At 41.3% G+C, this 16,908-nt stretch overlaps 2 protein-coding genes across 9 annotated transcripts in view; both read left to right on the forward strand.

Moving 5' to 3' along the window:
* The window catches only part of thrap3a (thyroid hormone receptor associated protein 3a), a 38,146-nt gene extending 35,364 nt beyond the window's left edge, over positions 1 to 2,782 (forward strand). For all 4 annotated transcript variants that reach the window (XM_079275282.1, XM_079275281.1, XM_079275283.1 and 1 more), the window contains 4 exons: positions 407 to 588; positions 700 to 880; positions 973 to 1,119; positions 1,247 to 2,782. In XM_079275282.1, the coding sequence (XP_079131408.1) occupies positions 407 to 588; positions 700 to 880; positions 973 to 1,119; positions 1,247 to 1,477 (741 nt within the window). In that variant the 3' untranslated portion in view covers positions 1,478 to 2,782. The remainder of the gene's footprint in view (positions 1 to 406; positions 589 to 699; positions 881 to 972; positions 1,120 to 1,246) is intronic.
* Positions 2,783 to 4,794: 2,012 nt separating this feature from the next.
* sh3d21 (SH3 domain containing 21) lies at positions 4,795 to 13,935 on the forward strand. 5 transcript variants are annotated; one of them, XM_079275943.1, is made up of 17 exons: positions 4,795 to 4,924; positions 5,475 to 5,632; positions 5,738 to 5,795; positions 6,369 to 6,478; positions 7,017 to 7,107; positions 7,194 to 7,255; positions 7,334 to 7,373; positions 7,658 to 7,752; positions 7,998 to 8,099; positions 8,467 to 8,518; positions 10,439 to 10,489; positions 10,595 to 10,700; positions 11,562 to 11,748; positions 12,245 to 12,325; positions 12,527 to 12,723; positions 13,364 to 13,427; positions 13,575 to 13,935. In XM_079275943.1, the coding sequence occupies exons 1-17, from the start codon at positions 4,921 to 4,923 to the stop codon at positions 13,602 to 13,604; spliced, it is 1,488 nt and encodes a 495-aa protein (XP_079132069.1). In that variant the 5' UTR covers positions 4,795 to 4,920; the 3' UTR covers positions 13,605 to 13,935. The 5 variants fall into 5 exon arrangements, with proteins under 5 accessions (XP_079132069.1, XP_079132070.1, XP_079132071.1 ...); XM_079275944.1 differs by having other exon boundaries at positions 11,580 to 11,748; XM_079275945.1 differs by having other exon boundaries at positions 11,583 to 11,748.
* Positions 13,936 to 16,908: the final 2,973 nt, after the last annotated feature.

Genomic DNA, 16,908 nt, shown 5'->3' on the forward strand with positions numbered 1-16,908 from the left:
CTTTAACACAAAAAAACATCTGACTCCATATTGACAGTGATGGATTGCCTATCTGAAGCAAATTGTTCATTTTTTTCAAGTTGATTTTCCCACCATATTTAAATAACTGCTTTGAAGGCAGAACAAAAAATCAATCTAAAAACATATGCTTTGGAGAATGGTTCAGATTTTAAGGACATTCTTAAACATGCAAAACTTCTGGCTTTGCCCTTTAAGTGCACTGGATAATTCACTTTACAACAGCTTGCTTTCATTCATGCCAGCTGTCTGTTATTATGGGTTTCCCTTTACTCATGGACCTCACTGTTTAGTCTAAAAACCAGCTTGGCTGAGAGCAGATTGATAGCATCTAAATGCTAATCCAAAGTCTGTCCACGACGTTGTGTTCTGTTTTTGATTTTCTCAGGATGGCGGGGAAAAACTGACGGGTGACCCGATGGACCTTCGTTTGGATATCGAGCGCCGTAAAAAATATACCATCCATGACAGAGATAATAATCAGGATCGGGGAGGAGATGTGGGAGATTCCCCAGATTCTAGTAGAGACAGATCCGTGGAAAAGTTATCCAAATCAAGCGAAAGATCAAAGTATGTGCCACTGCCCTGTATTGTTTCCAATTATCTTCAAATGTGTTTAATACCGTTGTTCATCTACCCTGCATGTGAAAGAGTTTGAAGCATGTGCCATTTCTCTCGTAGGAAGAGTCAGAAGAAGCGCTCTCGCTCAAGTTCGTCCTCATCTTCCTCGTCCTTTAAGTCCCAAAAAGAAGCTTTGCCCCATGGCAAGTCTGATCCCAAAGATAAAGGCATTGACAGGGCCCAACTGGGTCACACAGAGTCACCAGGACCAGCTGAAAGAGGAAGGCCACGTGGTGGATTTGTAAGTTTAACATATGATGGTGGATTGACACCGTGCATTTGAATCAGTGATTTTTCTCCATTTCAATTCCTTGTCTTTTATTCCAACTACAGCAAGTTCGTATTCGTGGAAGGCGCTGGAACGGAGGCAATTATCAGGGAAACTGTTCACATAGGAACATGATGGCAAACATGGCTGTCCAACCAGAAAATGAAGACTGGGACCCAGAGTACACTCCCAAGAGCAGGAAATACTTCTTGGTAGGGTTGATCTCTTTCCCAATCATGTTTGAATGAACCACCTGGTGTCGTTCGGGCCAATCTAGCACAAGTTTGTCCTTTTGGCAACTGTTGTCTTGACACACCTCCATCCTTTTATTTCTCCCAGCACGAAGACAGAGAACGGGAGGCAGAGCGCAAGATGGACAACCGAGGGAGAGGACGGGGAAGCTTCTCGCGTGGAAGGGCGCGATTCATCATCCGCAAAGCCACTGGGGGCCCCAACACCAACAGCCCCAAATGGGCCAATGACAAGTTCCAGCGCAACGGGGAGCAAGGCGACACGCACGAGACGGAGCAGGACCATAAAGAAGGAGAGGACAGAATACTGGAGCAGTGAAGCAGCATGCTGCTGAGAATCTTAATTTTCTTCTTGTGTTGTTATGGGATCTGAATCAGTGATTTTATCCACCACAATGGATTCATAAATGCAGATTAAGACTCTTTTTAATGCCTTAATTTCAGTTTAGGATACTCACTCTGACTTGACATAACGACTTTCCACATCAGGATAGAAGTCATACCTAGTAGTAGCACTGTTTAAAGGTGAATTGCTGTTTCTCATAAGAAGTTGGATTCATGTTAAAATGATTTATTGCTTTATATGTTTAGGGGGAATTTTACTTTTATCTCACAGAATTGATTAAAAAAAAAAAATACGACTTAATTTGACTTTTTTAAGCAGCAAGAGAAGGTCGTATCATAGACCTTATAGTTATGCAAATGAAGAAATGTTTTGCGAGTGGGTTAGAAGAGGAATAGTTTTAGAAAAGCAGGCTTGTTGTTTTGAGCGGTGTCTTGATTAGAGTGACATGCAATAAGTACACTGTAGTTCATGTTGACATAAAAAAAACATCGCTGTTTAGCCAATGCAACACTCTACAAAAGACCCCGATCTGACATGGGACCAAACTGTATGGAGTCACAGGTTATGCTCCACTGTCTTTCATTGTACTACAGCCAACAGATCTACAATACTGACGCCACTGTTACTATGAGGATAACTGTACGTTTAATATGTTGCTCACGAAACATTTTGCAGTCAAGATATTTCTATACATTACAGTCACTCTTTGCTTGATCTTGGACACCACTAATCAATGTATAATATTGATAGTGATTATATATTCTCTCCAAAAGACATTGATAGTTTTTGTACCTGGCTAGACAGGATTTTGTCTGCGAAGGACTTGCCATAGATTTTGATGTTTTTCATTCACTGTTTGCAAACTTTTCTCCAGCCAATAGTAATTGAATCAGTTATGTTGTGTTCAACTGTGTTGACATTGTGATAGAAGAGGCTCAACATTTGCATTTGTTTATACAATACAAGGCAGTTTATAGAGCAAAGGATACAGTATGTCTTAACCTAAAATAAGAATGTTTTTCAGTGCATCTCTCCAATCTTTTTAAGTCTAGGATTAGGCTCATACCTTTGTTTGGCCAACTGCCCGTACAGTTGAATTACACGTTATTGTGCCTTGCTGCGGGTCTGCTGGTCTTATTTGTACTGCAGGCCAACAGATTGAGATTCACATTTAAATGTTTCAAGATTACCTGCTTGGGGAATACTGCTTTTCTAAATAGGTGTTGTTACTGTTTTTTTTCTTAGAAAATGTAAATTAAAGAGACTGATTACTTTAAAGTTCGCTTTGAGGTGTGCTTTTTATTGAAATTTCTTTAAGGTGGAATAACAATTCAGGTTTATCTATAAGAAAGCCACTCACACAGTCATTACAGTTTTATCATGGGAAGCATGAGCTTGATGCTTGTCCTCACCTAGACTCCCACCAGTTTTTACAGTGACACCAGAGAGGAACTTAACATCCTGTGTAACAGTAGTTCATCTAGTTAATACACATCTTTACCACACGCCAGTGACTACCTGCTGGTTGTAAATGTCAGTTAAAAGCCTTCTTTTCTCCCGGAAACACGAGCAACTGAATATAAACCCATTTAGCAACAACCCATGCACCCATGACCATAAACAGCGAGTCCCCCAGGGACAGCTCATTTAAATAATGCACCAGCTGCACAGGAAACCAACTAAATTGTACATGGTTAAGTCTCCTGATGGCACTGCCATCTTGTGTTTTAGGACAAATTATTCAGCCAACAGCAAATGCAACCACAAGATCCAGAATGTTTTTTTTGGCCAGTATTCTAACCCTGCCAGACCCCTCACCTTGGCTATGTTAAAAATATTACAACTTAGATCGATTCATGTCCATACCTGTTTATCTGACAACACTAATAATAACTTTAATCATTTTTTGGGGGGGGGGGGGTTTGATTAAATAATCATCATACTGATCATCTCAGAAGCTGAGCATGCCCTCCACTGTGACTCTCTCGCAGCTTCTGCTCTCCGGGTTTGCTCACTGGAGACATCAGTGAAGACACTTTCTTACTCTGTCCACCGAGGCGCTGGAAGACAGTGTCTAATTCAGTAATGGCATTTTTATAGTATTTTTTTTCCAGTAAACAGGAAGGCAATCAAGTTGTCCAAAATCAAAGACCAACGCAGAAGGGAATATTTAAAAGTCTTTGCCTTAATGTATTTACATACATGCATTTACTGTATGCTCTGATGAAGACCTACAGTGGTCAAAACACGCTTTCAATGATTTAGCCACCATAATCAAGGCTTTTTAATATTTTCTTTCTAGTTGGTGTCAGATTTTGGTGTGCCTGGATTTCCTTCCTGTTGATCCTGATATTTTTCCCAATGTTTTTTTTGTTATTTTCCACAGTTGCGTAAACAGAGCAACCAGTTATCGCTCTGTCCTGGTATTTTTATTGTATTGCAAAACATTATTTTAGTTTTACTGTGAATTTTTGTGTATTTCAAAATGGGGCCGTTTGTACTCATTGATATCAGTTTGTACACTTTTTTCATTTTTAACAGCCCTCACTGGATGTTGTCCAGGAGAAACCTTTCGGCTCAAAAAGACAACACCCTTTCCTACACAATGGTGAAGACGAGACCGAGAGGACTTGCTTGCCGGTACTAACATTCAACAGGAAAGATATAAGGAAGCACTTGAGTAATGACATGACTCAACATATTGAGCAAAATAAAGGGTGAGAGGCTGAACTACTAAAGTTGACATTGTAACAACATGTTTTATCTTCTATGAAATGTAAGTTTTTTTGTTGTTTTTTTACCAGATGTTGTTTTTTTTACTAAATGCAGTCTTGAATATCCTATTTCAGCTACTTTGCCTCAAGCGGTGAACAAAAACAACATTACAGACACACTCAAACAAGCCCCTCCCAACAAACATACATAAAGTTTCTTTATCTATATATCTTTATATTTCACACTATCAAGTATGGATGTGTTAGAAAGAGCAAAGCAGACTTGGATTTAAGTGGGGTTGTGCTGCTTGTGAATGCTGACTTTTATCCTCCGATATTGTTGTGATGACATACGTTGTCATGATCTATTCTAAGCCTCACTTGTAAGCTTTGTTCTTTTCATATAAACCTGTCTTACCTGTTCTCCTCTCCATTGTCTCCCTCTCTCTCTCTTGCTCCCCCCACCTCTCTCTACTGTATGACCTATCCTACTCCTTGCTGTTGACTTGTCATGACTAGCCTTAGGAAAAGTTGCTCAATGTTAATGTTTGACAAGTAGGAAGAAGTGCCCTGGCTGCCATATTGCTCAGTCTTGATCAACGCAACCACACTCTTTCAGTTCTCCTTCTGCTCGAGGGTTTGTTTGCTGCTTTGTGAAGGAATTACACATTCAAATCTGAGGGAGAAAGACAGAAAGAGACCATGGGTGAGTCAGTGTTTTTTACTTGTATGCTGGTGGGATTTTATGTTCTAATCCTCTCGGCTGTCCGCTGATAAAACAGAAAATCTTAATAAAAAAGCAATGAAAAGATTAAATGTTTTTGTGTCTGTACAAAAGGCCAGTGATTTGATTGGGATTTGGCATGCAAATAAAAGTAAATCAGTGGTTCTACGGACAGATGCCATTGCACAACTTCGCATGGACTGAGCGTATGTATTTGTGTTTGGACATTTTTTTTGTATGTACCCAAAGATGCTTTTGAGTTGGAAATCCGACTAACGCTGGCTGACTTTTCTCTAATTTGATGATACGTTTGAAAACTACCATTGAAAACATGTTTTCACTTGTAAGGAATGACGAGTGACAACAGAACAGTGCCGTTTATCTGTAGCAATCTACATTCACTCCAAGCCCTTTCCTCTCCACTGGGTTTGTCTTGGTTTTGAAATGTCAGGACACATGACTTGTGAAGCGAGCACACCAGGCTTTGTGCAAAAAAATCGAATTTTCTGCCCCATTTACGGTGCCACTGCAGAGGTGCTGGTGCTGATCGACTTCGAGGGCACCATGGGAGACGAGCTCACAGTGAGGACGGGGGATGTGGTCAAAAATGTCACCAAGCCCAGCGAGGAGGGATGGCTGGAGGGGGAGCTGAGAGGAAAGAGAGGCATCTTCCCTGCCAACTTTGCCAAGGTCCGGTAACTCTACACAGCCCACAGCATCGTCCTGTTACTGTACTGTGTGTTTATGTTGATCCACCGGTCTTAAAATATGCCTCGTTTTTGGTTTTCATTACAGGAGGTGCCAGTCTTTTTGATTGGGGACAGCAAGAGGGAACCACGGAGCATTAGAAAAAGTACAACGCTAAGTCTAATAACACGCTTCATTTGCTTCATGTTTAAACTTGTGTGTGTACAAGATCTGGAGTTCTGCCTTCATCAGTGGCAGATTAAGTCAGTCAATCAAGAGAGGATTTTATTATATTTAATGTACTCAGAGAAATTATCTTGAGAAGAAATACTGCATATGTTGCAATATGAACCCCTCGTCTCTGCTTGCAGATTGAGTCAAAGTAAACCATGAAAATATTTGGCAGTGCTATTTAAATCAGGTTACTTTTTCTACTGTAACATTGAGTGCTTAAAATCGTGGTTAGTGTGGCACATACAATCAGCAAGACTGTGCAGCAAGCGAGACGACTAACTATAAGTTGTACCACATCCTCTGCCACACAAATCCTAATTATGATGTATGAAAAGTGTGCAGATAGAAACAAACAGTGTTTGAGGGATTAGACGTGCACCATCATGTCCTCCGATCAAGGTAAACACACCATTATTGAGCTCCAGCTGTCCATCGGCTTTACCGCTAGATTATCAACTTTACATCCGACTGTTGATGTGGCTGGTGATTATTTGTCTTTCTCCAGCGAAGAAGATGAAACAGACAAGGAAATGCGAGGTAGCGTTTGCCTACAACGCTTTGAATGAAGACGAGCTGGAGCTGGTTGCTGGGGAGATGATAGAGATCATCAGAGAGGTAGAGTCCCCTCTTATCGCTGCTCAAACACTCACGTTTGAACTCCAATAACCAAACAATGATGCTCGGCAAATGAGCTGCCGCAGCATACTGTACAGCATTTTACATGCAAAGCATTTCTCTGCTGGTGGCTGAAGCTGCTCAGCGGCCAAAGCCTTCGTATTGTATGTAAATCTGGGCGTTGGGGAAAGGTTTGCGCAGCCAATCTGCCCTGGGCAAATGAAGAGTGTTTTTTATAAAGGCATAAATTGATTGTTTGGGTACTACATACTCTTTATATTTAGCCACCAGGATGATAAAGCACATTTCCCGGACAAATTACAGCTTATCGGAAATGCATGTGGACTGATCCGACTAGTTCTGACAATTCACATGGATATTAATGCCATCGAGTAATCAGAGACCTGAAACAGACCGATTGTATGCAGTGTGTTGAGGGTTTTAGCAAAGAGTTGTTGCACCCATACAATGCTGATTTTGTCTTCTCACATTGTTCCTTGTTGTACTCCGTCTCACTTTGATCTAATTTACGCAACAGATTGAAGACGGATGGTGGATGGGGGTGAAAAATGGCAAAGTGGGAGCATTTCCTTCAAATTTTGTGAAAGAGATTTTTGTTTCTCCTGCAGGTTGGTAAAACCCAAACTTTTGTTTGTACATGCAAACTTAAAAAAAACAGCTTAACTCATTATTGGCGATACTCTTTTTTTTACAGCCGGCAAGCACAGTGAGGGCAAGGCAAGACCCAAGCTCAGTGACGCAGTGTTCAACAAGGAGGTGTGTAAAGCAGATATGAATGTACCTGAAATGCTTAATTTGTTTACCTTTGACGTAACAAAGTTTTTGTCCTCAAAGATATCTCAAAGAACAAGTGTGAGGAACAAAGCAAGAAACGGTTAGTCCTATTATGTGTGGTAATGCCTGTCCTTGTACCTGAATGGTAAATGGGTGGTGGGAGTCAGGTGTCTAATGTGGCTGGATTAATCACTTTACAGAGTGTTACGTCAGAGCGGAATATCCCTCAGCGATCAAGATTTACAGCCTTTATCTCCAGTTGGTCACCACCTCTTTCGGGTTATTCTTTGAGTTAGTAATGGGCCGGTTGCATGCAAGGCTGATAAGATTCGTCACCATTGTTAAAACGTCATAGTAACCATGTTATCTTCTCCGTCTCCTCAGTGGTGGCGTGTTGCCAAGTCATGTTTGACTACAAGGCCAAAACGGATGATGAGTTGGATCTGAAAAATGGAGACGTTGTTGTTCTCCTGAGAAAGGTGTGAGGACATTTTATTGTTCTTTTCTGGTATTGTTTCGACCGTGTTTTCCCATGATGTCATGCCGTTGCCCCAATCACAGAGAAAAAAAAGCCATTTCTGAGATACCTTCCATGATAAAAATGGATAATAAGGCAGCCGTGTCTTGCTTGACCGTCTGGTAACCTCGTGTGCAGCAATTTGGCGTCCCAAAGGACCCTGCCATGTTTGAGCTTCTAATGAGACTCTATAATCTCCATCTGAAGGAAACAGAAGATGACGGCTGGTGGGAAGGAGAGCTCAACGGACGCTGTGGCTTCTTTCCTGATAACTTTGTCATGGTGATACCGCCAATGGACAGTCTGCAAGTGAGTGGACTAAAACACAATATCCTCTTTGGACTGGACCGTCCCCATATTCAAGATCTGACAACTGCACTGCGCTTCCACGAAACCATAGATATGCTTGATAGCAATTCATATCTGTTGAACATTTTTATGATTTTGAAATGGCTCAAAATACAAACTACATCATGGCTGTTTTTCTGCAGCTGGCTGGTATTTATGTTACTTTAACAAGTCTGCAGTGAGTCACGATCGTCTCTTAACATCCTCTGTTTTGGAATTACTCACTGAAAATTCCCTGAGTGGAAAGAGTGTGCAAAATAGAGGTGCCTTTAATTCACAAGCGGACGTACTTGCCAACCTGTTGAGTTTTCCGTTTCTCCTCCTCTAGTCTGGGACCTCAAGCCAACCGCCTGCACGCAACAACAGCACTAAACTCCCAGGTAAGAGATGAAAATGTATGTTGATGAAACGCAGCAACACAGGGGCAAACACCGTTTTACATGAGAGACAGGAGCTAGGCTTCACGTTTTAGAGGTTCTCTTCTGACTCATGACTGCAGTGGTGTTTCGCCTGGCAGTGTGTCCGCAGCTTGGACTGTGATTTTCAGCGTGTGGTATAAAAGCAGCCAAAATGTTCCCCTGATCAATGTCATTACTTAAAATGTGCTTCCGAAGCAACTTGAACGCTGCAATTTTGAGATCCTTGCACTTCACTAGAGTATTTCCATTTTCTATTTTACAAGGCAAATATTGTACTTTTCATTCCACTGCATTTAATTAACAGCTTTAGCTACAAGTTACTTTGCAGATGGATATTATCAACACATAGTCAATTAATAAATGATGATGAATAAAAGTTGACTTTCAAATTTCTAAATTAGTTTTCATTGTTAATGTCTTCCCAGTTATTGCAGCCAACATTTTCTTTTAGTTTGGTGATTAAAAAAGAGAAAAATGAACATTTATAGCCTCTGAAACAAAGACGTAGAAGTCAAACCAGTGAACCACACAGAGCCGGATGTGGCTTCTTGTGTTTCAGCTGAGGAGTGCTGTCTGTGGTGCAAGTTGCACATTTTGCAAATTGATTGGAGATTCAATATGCATGCTCATCAAAAACAACTCTGGGTAAACAGGCAGGAGAAACAGAGCCATTCTAAGTCAATGCCACCTGAACGAACTGAATATCAGCACAGTCTCATACTGCCACCACATTGCACTCATTACAGCAGTTTTTCCACACAGTACCACTCACAAGAATTTCACAGGAAGTCTCATACTATTTCAAGATGGGGGAGGGTTACACTGGTCATGTGACACAGTTCAGGAGTCTTGGAGGAAACAAGGGGGTGGGGGGGACGGAGGAGGCTCTGTCACAGAGATTTTTCACAACCAGCACAAGACGCAGCACTTGAGCTACTATTGCTGTGTGGATGGTTTGCTTGAGAGGGAATGTTGCACAATGCTTTGAACACTCAAGGTAGGCTTCCCGTGTTCTCATTCGGTCCGTTATTCATCTCTGATTCTAAGCGCTGTGCAAAGTACAATTACTATTATTTATTTATTTTTAAGGCTATGCATTTGAGCAGTTTTACTTCATAGATTTGTACTTATATGTAGGTAGCAGAGCGGTAACCAAGCTCCTCAACATCTTCTGTTTGAAATGACTTGTACGATAAACGGGAATCTGTCACATTACCTTCCGAATTCAAGTTCTCTCAGGGACTGTATTTTTGTCTTTCTATGAGTTGAGGCAGAGTGACAGTCCCTGAAGAACTTGTTGAGACCCTCTGGAGCTGTTACTGCAGTGCTATTGGATACAGCTGTGACATTGTATGCTCCATCTTTGTCTTCCCATGCAACTGCTCATAAACTAGGTTTCCGTTTAGTTGAAAGATCAGTGGCATTTTGTTCTCCACCACATTACACCATAATGCTTTCTGGGGTAAACAAATTCTGTGACAAATAAAATAAGCCAGCAGCTTCTTACTAGTGGGAATAGCTCTCCTACGTTACATCACTGAAAACAATAAGACATAAACATAAGTGGCGATGTCAAAGTTTGTAGCGGTTCTTTTGCTGAGGGTGCTCTTTTTTTCCAACAACCTGCTCTATATTCAAATCGCCACACACAATGACACCTGGGAAATACACAGAAGTTACAGAGCACTCAAAGTACTTGCTTAGGGAAACATTTTCAAGCGTTCAAAAGTGACAACATTTGTCGAACAAAATCCCGATGTAGGAGGTCTCTGCTTAATCGTTTAGCAAATTAAATACTTTTCATATTTAATCGAAAGTGCAGCTGTGCTATTTACATACCAAATGAAACTTTGTGATAACGGTTCACTACTGCTTTCTCAGTGAAGACAGAGGCCTCAGAGATGGAGAAAGTTACTCCAGCAAAGAGGAAAGGTATAAATGGCAGTGGCTTTTATTATAATGATCATATTATACTGACACATTCCTTTTAAAAAGGTAAATAATGCTGTGCAGTAATGTGATGCATTTGCTTTCCAGATGATAAGGACCTGAGAAGCAATCCTCCAACCAAAGTCAAGCTGCCATCCTTCAACAAGCCCAGCCCGCCTCCAGTCAAAGGCAAACCCAGCAAGGTTTTACCCAAGTGAGTGATGCCAACACCAAATGCACAATGCTGATGTTGTGTCTCACGGCTAATCTCCATGTAAAATCACTAAAGAGTTCCTCGGAAATATGGCTTCCAAATCAGAGACACGATTAGTGATTCATTCGCAACCTTTCCAAAGTAAAAGGCCTTTAGGAAATGTCAGGAACACTTTCTCCTCTTTGGCCTGGCACCGGAAGGGGAGCCTTTAGATATTAAAAGGTTTTGGTTGCCGCCACCAGTTGCCATGGTGTCCTTAAAGAAGAATGCCAGGATGCCCGACCTTTATCGGCTCAGTGGAAACTCTGGGATGAGTCAGATCGGGCCTAAACAGACGAGAGCAGCCCATTTCCTGTTTCCTGAGCAAAACACACACAAACGGGCACACTCACAAAAAAACAACTGCCAAAACAAAAACAGCGCTAGAGAGACTGCTAATGGAGAACAAGCTTTTTCTGAAAATTGTTTTCCAAGAGACACCTTTCAAGCTTCTTTAAGAATCATTGTTAATTTAGAAAAATCTTTCCTCAAGACCATTTATAAACCTACTATCAGATCTAAGCAATGTATAAAGGGGATTGAAGTTGAGTTGTGACTCAGGGGATCTGCAATCATTAAAAACAGTACGAGCTGTGAAAGTGAAACATGTGCCAGGACAGAATAAGACTCCACAACTTCAGCTGCTATGCTCTGCACACATCAGAGTTCAGAAAACACATTCAAATGTTCTTTCCTTCTAAAAATGTTAACTACAGCTGGTGTGTGCACCGCAGGTTTCATAACCTCAGAGACGAAATGTGAAGTTTCCCGCTTTTCGTTTACTGCAATCAAAAAGGTTGACATCAATTTAAATCTTTTAAGATTTTACTCTCTTGTCAGCAGAACCAACGGTGACGTGGCTCCCGTTTCGCCAAAACAACCGGAAGAGAAAGAGACCGACCAATTTGATGGAGTGGATGTGCAGACTGAAAAGCTCTGCCATCCTACGGCAAACAGAGCCAAACCCCCGCAGAGGAGACCCCCATCAGGCCTGGTTACAGCAGCACAAGTAAGTCCACAACAGTGACAGGATAATATTGACTCATCACAACTTTTGCCTCCAACGTTCAAGTGGAGAGTTACATAATGAACACTTAACTGAGGCAGCAACCGCAGACAACCTGCTAAACCACGTAGGTGTTGCTCACCACCGCTTCTGTAGTTGACCTTTGAAACTTGAGATTATCGCTGCAACAAAGAGGCAACTCCCTACTTTATCTTGGACATAATTGTTTGGGAAAAGTACTTGCTTTCTTGAACTGAAAGGCCCTAGTGATAGACACATCACACAAGCCCATTTTACACTGACAGCAACAAGTTTGGGCCTGGTCTTAAGGCTTCATTATAAGTCATTCTGGGAAATGAAGGAATTTCTTCCCTAGAGGGTAATTTTATGGTTTGTACTTGGCTGCTTAGAAGACAGACGCACAGGAGAATGAGAGTTCTTCGGGCAGGTTGTGAGGAATGATTATTAGCAATGGTTGCCATATTATGCTCCTTTGCAGGATCATGGTGCCACTGATCAGACAGAACCCGAATCTTCCCCCAAAAACATTCAGACAGAGAAATTACCTGGCTTGCAAAAGGTTTGTGACATTGTCTTCTTTCTAGATACAACACATCACATGCGTTTTATTTGTATGAAACCTCACTGGTTTGAATTCAAGAAAAAAACAACATATATATGATCTTTGTTGTGTATCATTTTACATCTCATTTAGAAGCGTGAATATTCTAGCATAAAGCAAATGAAGCTCAGTGGTCTAAGCCACCTAAATTCATTGCAGGGTACAGAAAATCTCCTGCCATTGCCCGCAAAGCCTGAACATCGACCCAAGCCGCCGCCTCCGGTTCGACCAGCACCACTGAAAGCAGTAGTGGGTGCCAAAGCTGTGACCCATGAAGAAGAAGCAACCGTGGGAAGCCTGCAGGCTGAGATCAAAGAGCTGAGGATGGCTCTGGAGCTGTTTCAGACACGACATGCGTGAGTAATACTCATTTATTTTATAATGATTCAAACCTGAGCAACTGAGTTTAGCTGAGGTGTTTAAATTTGTTTTTTAAACGGTTCAGTCATCTTGAATCAAAAAGAGGAACTTCTTAGTAACATTCATCCTCCTGAACTGCATAATGTGCATATGGACCCTCATCATGCATTTGTGGTGTTATTTGCAGACACTAGCACACACAGGCTTAACAGTGTTCGATCTTTTGCTTTGATATGAAACATCACAGAGCACTGGTTGCTAAACATGAGCTACGCTGTGCGCAGTTGTAGAAACATGATTTCCTGGCAACTGAACTCTGTAAACCATTCAGAGCCCTCGACATGCGATTACAGACAGAGTAGCTTTAAAGATGAATCTACAGGGTTGTGTATTATGAAAAGGCATATTTTATTATTCTTAAAAAATATTGATATATTTAAATGGCATATTTAGAACAATTGTATACGACTTGTGCTTAATTAGAGGGATAAGAAGAAGAAGATAAAAGCCATTTCTGTTTCAATATAATTCATCTGTACATTTATTCATACGACTTGACTGCTAGTGTACATCGTGACCTATTTAAGCAAACCCTTGTCTGCAAACTCATCATTTGCTTCCGTCTCTTTTGATCAGCCTAGACATGCAGGAAGTGAGAGAAGAACTGAGGGAGGAGGGAAACAAACGAGTTGCACTGCAGGTCAGTGAGGCATGCCCTGAGTTTTGCAGGCATCAAACTTTATGCCTTCGGCATTCTGCCAAAAGACGATAATACAGAAGCTGCGGTTCCAAAGATCGTGACATGTGGTATAATTGATTGTATAAAAAAAAAGTCTTTTCCTTGCAGGAGGAAGTACACAGTTTGAGGAAGAAATAATCCCGACACAGACTGTGACTGGGCGGCCTGTCTGACACTGTGCCATGTGGACTTGCGTACTGCAAATTTAAAACAGGATCAACATTTTTTCTGAAGTGGAATGGGGATATGGAGAAGACAAGCCAGCTCTCCCACTGCAGAAACACCAGCAAGGGCTAAATTACAAAGCTGGACATAGGATCAAGCTCATCCTGCACTGGACCGGAGGAACTTAATAATTGAGAAGACTTTTAAATGTACTGTTAAAGTTTTTTACATATTTGAATGCTGGAAATGACAAATGCTGGTTATTAGGCGGTTACTAATTGTTGCAAATTAATGTTTTACACTGTTCTGTTTCAATTGTCACTTTTGTTAACTTCACTAGGTTTACCAGTACTTTACTGTACTTTTAACATATGCCTTGGCAGAGTATGTAAAATATGCAGCTGTACATAGGAGGAAATATTGTATTTTGCAAAGACCTAAAATATAATTTGAAGTCATCCAAAGGGGCATTGTTACTTGAATAGTAATACCTTAACTACAGCGGTCATACATAGATTTTCATACAGCAGAATGTAACGCTGCATCAATCCACTGGGGGGCACTGTATGACTATTCTACACAAAGAGTAGGGTTAAACTTTTCACTCAACGATTGGTGGAAGCGATCATACAATAGTGACTTCACATTGGAAAACAAAAGACATATTTCATTCAATAGAATGTGTTGAGATGGAAGCAAATTACAAATATGTCAATGGATGATGCCTTTATGAAACTAAATCTTTAAAAATGAAATGCTGTTGAAACTCTAAAGGACTTAAACAGAGTTCGTGGCCAGCTGCATTTGTTTGCAGTTCAGTGGAAAAGGCATCCCGCGTCACTCAGAGAAAAACTGACTCACTCTGAAAACCCTGAACTTCGTGATTCATCGCAATGAATGAAGAGAAGGTGGGAAGAGAATTATTTCCACCCACCATAGGGAGAGCCATTTAACTTCAGGAGGATAGATCTGGTTTTGCCACCAAATGGTGGCAGTGGTGGTGGTGTGCTCCTGTCTAAGCCTACTAGTGTTGCCCACTGTAGAGCACATCTGGACAACATCTGGAACTCATAAAGGACCGGGTGCTTCCATGGGAACATACTATTTTTAAAAACCGTGTTGAATAACGGCCATTAAGAGCACATTCCCTCTTGGACAAGGGGTGAAATTACATTGCATGACATTACAGCAGTCGCTTTTTATCCAAAGCGACTTACAATTCAGATGCACAGTCGAGTGAAACATTTTCCTATGATTTTGAGGTAGACGCCATTCACAAGAGATTGATACAAATATAATCACGCAGCTACTTCAAAGAGTCCACACCATCAATGCCACTGATTTAGGCCTGTGACCACAACAAGACCTCAACAGAGAGGACTTCGGTGTGGGCTCAATCTCAAAACAAGATCGGGTCCCAAGGCAAACCCGAAGCCCGTCTGCTCCTCCAGCACAGTTTATACTTCGAGGCCGACTCCAGTGGAAGTTCTTGGCCCGCCTCCATCGCAAACCAAGACCTTCCTTCGAGCAACGCCACACCGGCTTCACAGCGCAAAGACTAAACGTTTCTGGCTCCAGGTTGGCCAGCAGAAAGAATGTGGACACATGCCCAACATGGATAAGTAGTTTGTGTATTTTTTTCCTTTTGTGTGGCTTTATTGACATGCCAAGAATGCATAATTTCACTGCTTTGTATAAACCACCAAACGATTGACTTGTGATGACGTCCACTACAAACACTCACCTAGTGGTGGGCAGGTCATCAATGTTCTTTCTGGAAGTCTTTTTATGGCCGTCAGTTCACTCACATGAAGATGATTTATTACATGAATGCAGAGTTGACATTGGCCACATACAATCAGCTCAGACCTTGCCACCAAAGTAATTGTGGGAGTGAGGATAATACACTCCCTCCAAAACAACAATAGACACAGAGCAGGACACCAGCTAGTATACGGACGCTACTATGTGTGGGCCATCCCCCCGCAACCCACAACAGACCACGAAGAGATATTATGTAGCAGAAACAGCAGCGACAGATAACCATCAGTACAATGAAGGCAGTAGAATTTAACAGCAATGTAACTGTAGAAGTTACAGAACAGCACAGAAGACAAACAGCCGTCACAAAAACCCAGTTGAAACATTTCTGGAAGACAAATATGAAGAAAACGTGAAAGTGACAAAAGCTGTGTTTGCTCATGAAGCCAATGTTATAACATCACAGTGTGAAATCATCATGTAAACAGGCTGTGTGCTGGACAAGAGTTATGCTTGAGTTCCAGAAGCAGGAAGCACCTCTGCAAAACAATTTCAACAACATAGAAGGAAGCATAAAAAGCAGCACAGCATCATTATGCACATGCCAAACAGCTCAGAGGAGAAATTAACTCTGACGGGAAATCAATTCAGTTATTTCCAATTACTACCAATACCAACACACTGCACGCAGTTAAACAGCATATGAGCAAACATTGGCAGCCATCATTTTAAAAGCATTAGTGCAGAAATAAACAACCAGCATGTTCCAGCAGCATAAAAGACGACAAGTATAGACACAGAATTAACAGCATAGGGGCAAATTCAGCCAGCAGAACGATATCAACAGCGTAAGAGCAGAAGAGCAGAAGTTAGCAGCGAACTGACTCCAAGACACAAGAAAGACTGAAAGACAACTTAACAAAGCGTGTAGCCAATTCTATACTTTGTAATTTGAGCGAAATACTAATGTCAGCAAGTCAATACTGATGTTTTGCTCACACTCAATATTGTTTTGCAATATTTACTATGTTCATCTTAAACATGTAGTGCTGAACTCAAAGTACAGCCGACTGTCATTAGTTTTGCATGTATTTGTTTGTAAATCGACTTAGACTTCGATGAAAAGTCAGGGGAGCATGATAAGTTGCTGCTATTCATGCTGTGGGGGAACATGATTGTTCAGGATATTCATCCAATAACTTTCCAGACATTTCACTTGAAAAAAAAAACATGTTACTCTGCTGGTTGCACCAGAGGAAAAGTCAGGGGATCACTAGCGTCATTCGGATCCATCTTCTGGGAACCATGAATGTCTGTGGCAATCTTTCCAGTATATGTTGGGATGATTCAATTCATCGGTGAAGAATTAAAAGATGAAAAGTCAGCGAGTCAATAAAGAAAGAAATGTGTTACCTGGGACCCTTGAATATCTGGAATATTTCATGGCAATTCATCAGATTTGACTCAAACAAAATGTCAACCTCATGGGTGGTCAGGGGGTCACCAAAGTCAGTAG

Source organism: Melanostigma gelatinosum (genome assembly GCF_949748355.1).
Source record: "Melanostigma gelatinosum genome assembly, chromosome: 9".
Classification (NCBI taxonomy): domain Eukaryota; kingdom Metazoa; phylum Chordata; class Actinopteri; order Perciformes; family Zoarcidae; genus Melanostigma; species Melanostigma gelatinosum.

Coding starts and splice junctions, on each gene's coding strand:
- sh3d21 (XM_079275943.1), top strand. Junction 8,519..10,438: donor CAACAGCACTAAACTCCCAG/GTAAGAGATGAA, acceptor CTGCTTTCTCAG/TGAAGACAGAGGCCTCAGAG. Junction 12,724..13,363: donor CTGTTTCAGACACGACATGC/GTGAGTAATACT, acceptor TCTTTTGATCAG/CCTAGACATGCAGGAAGTGA.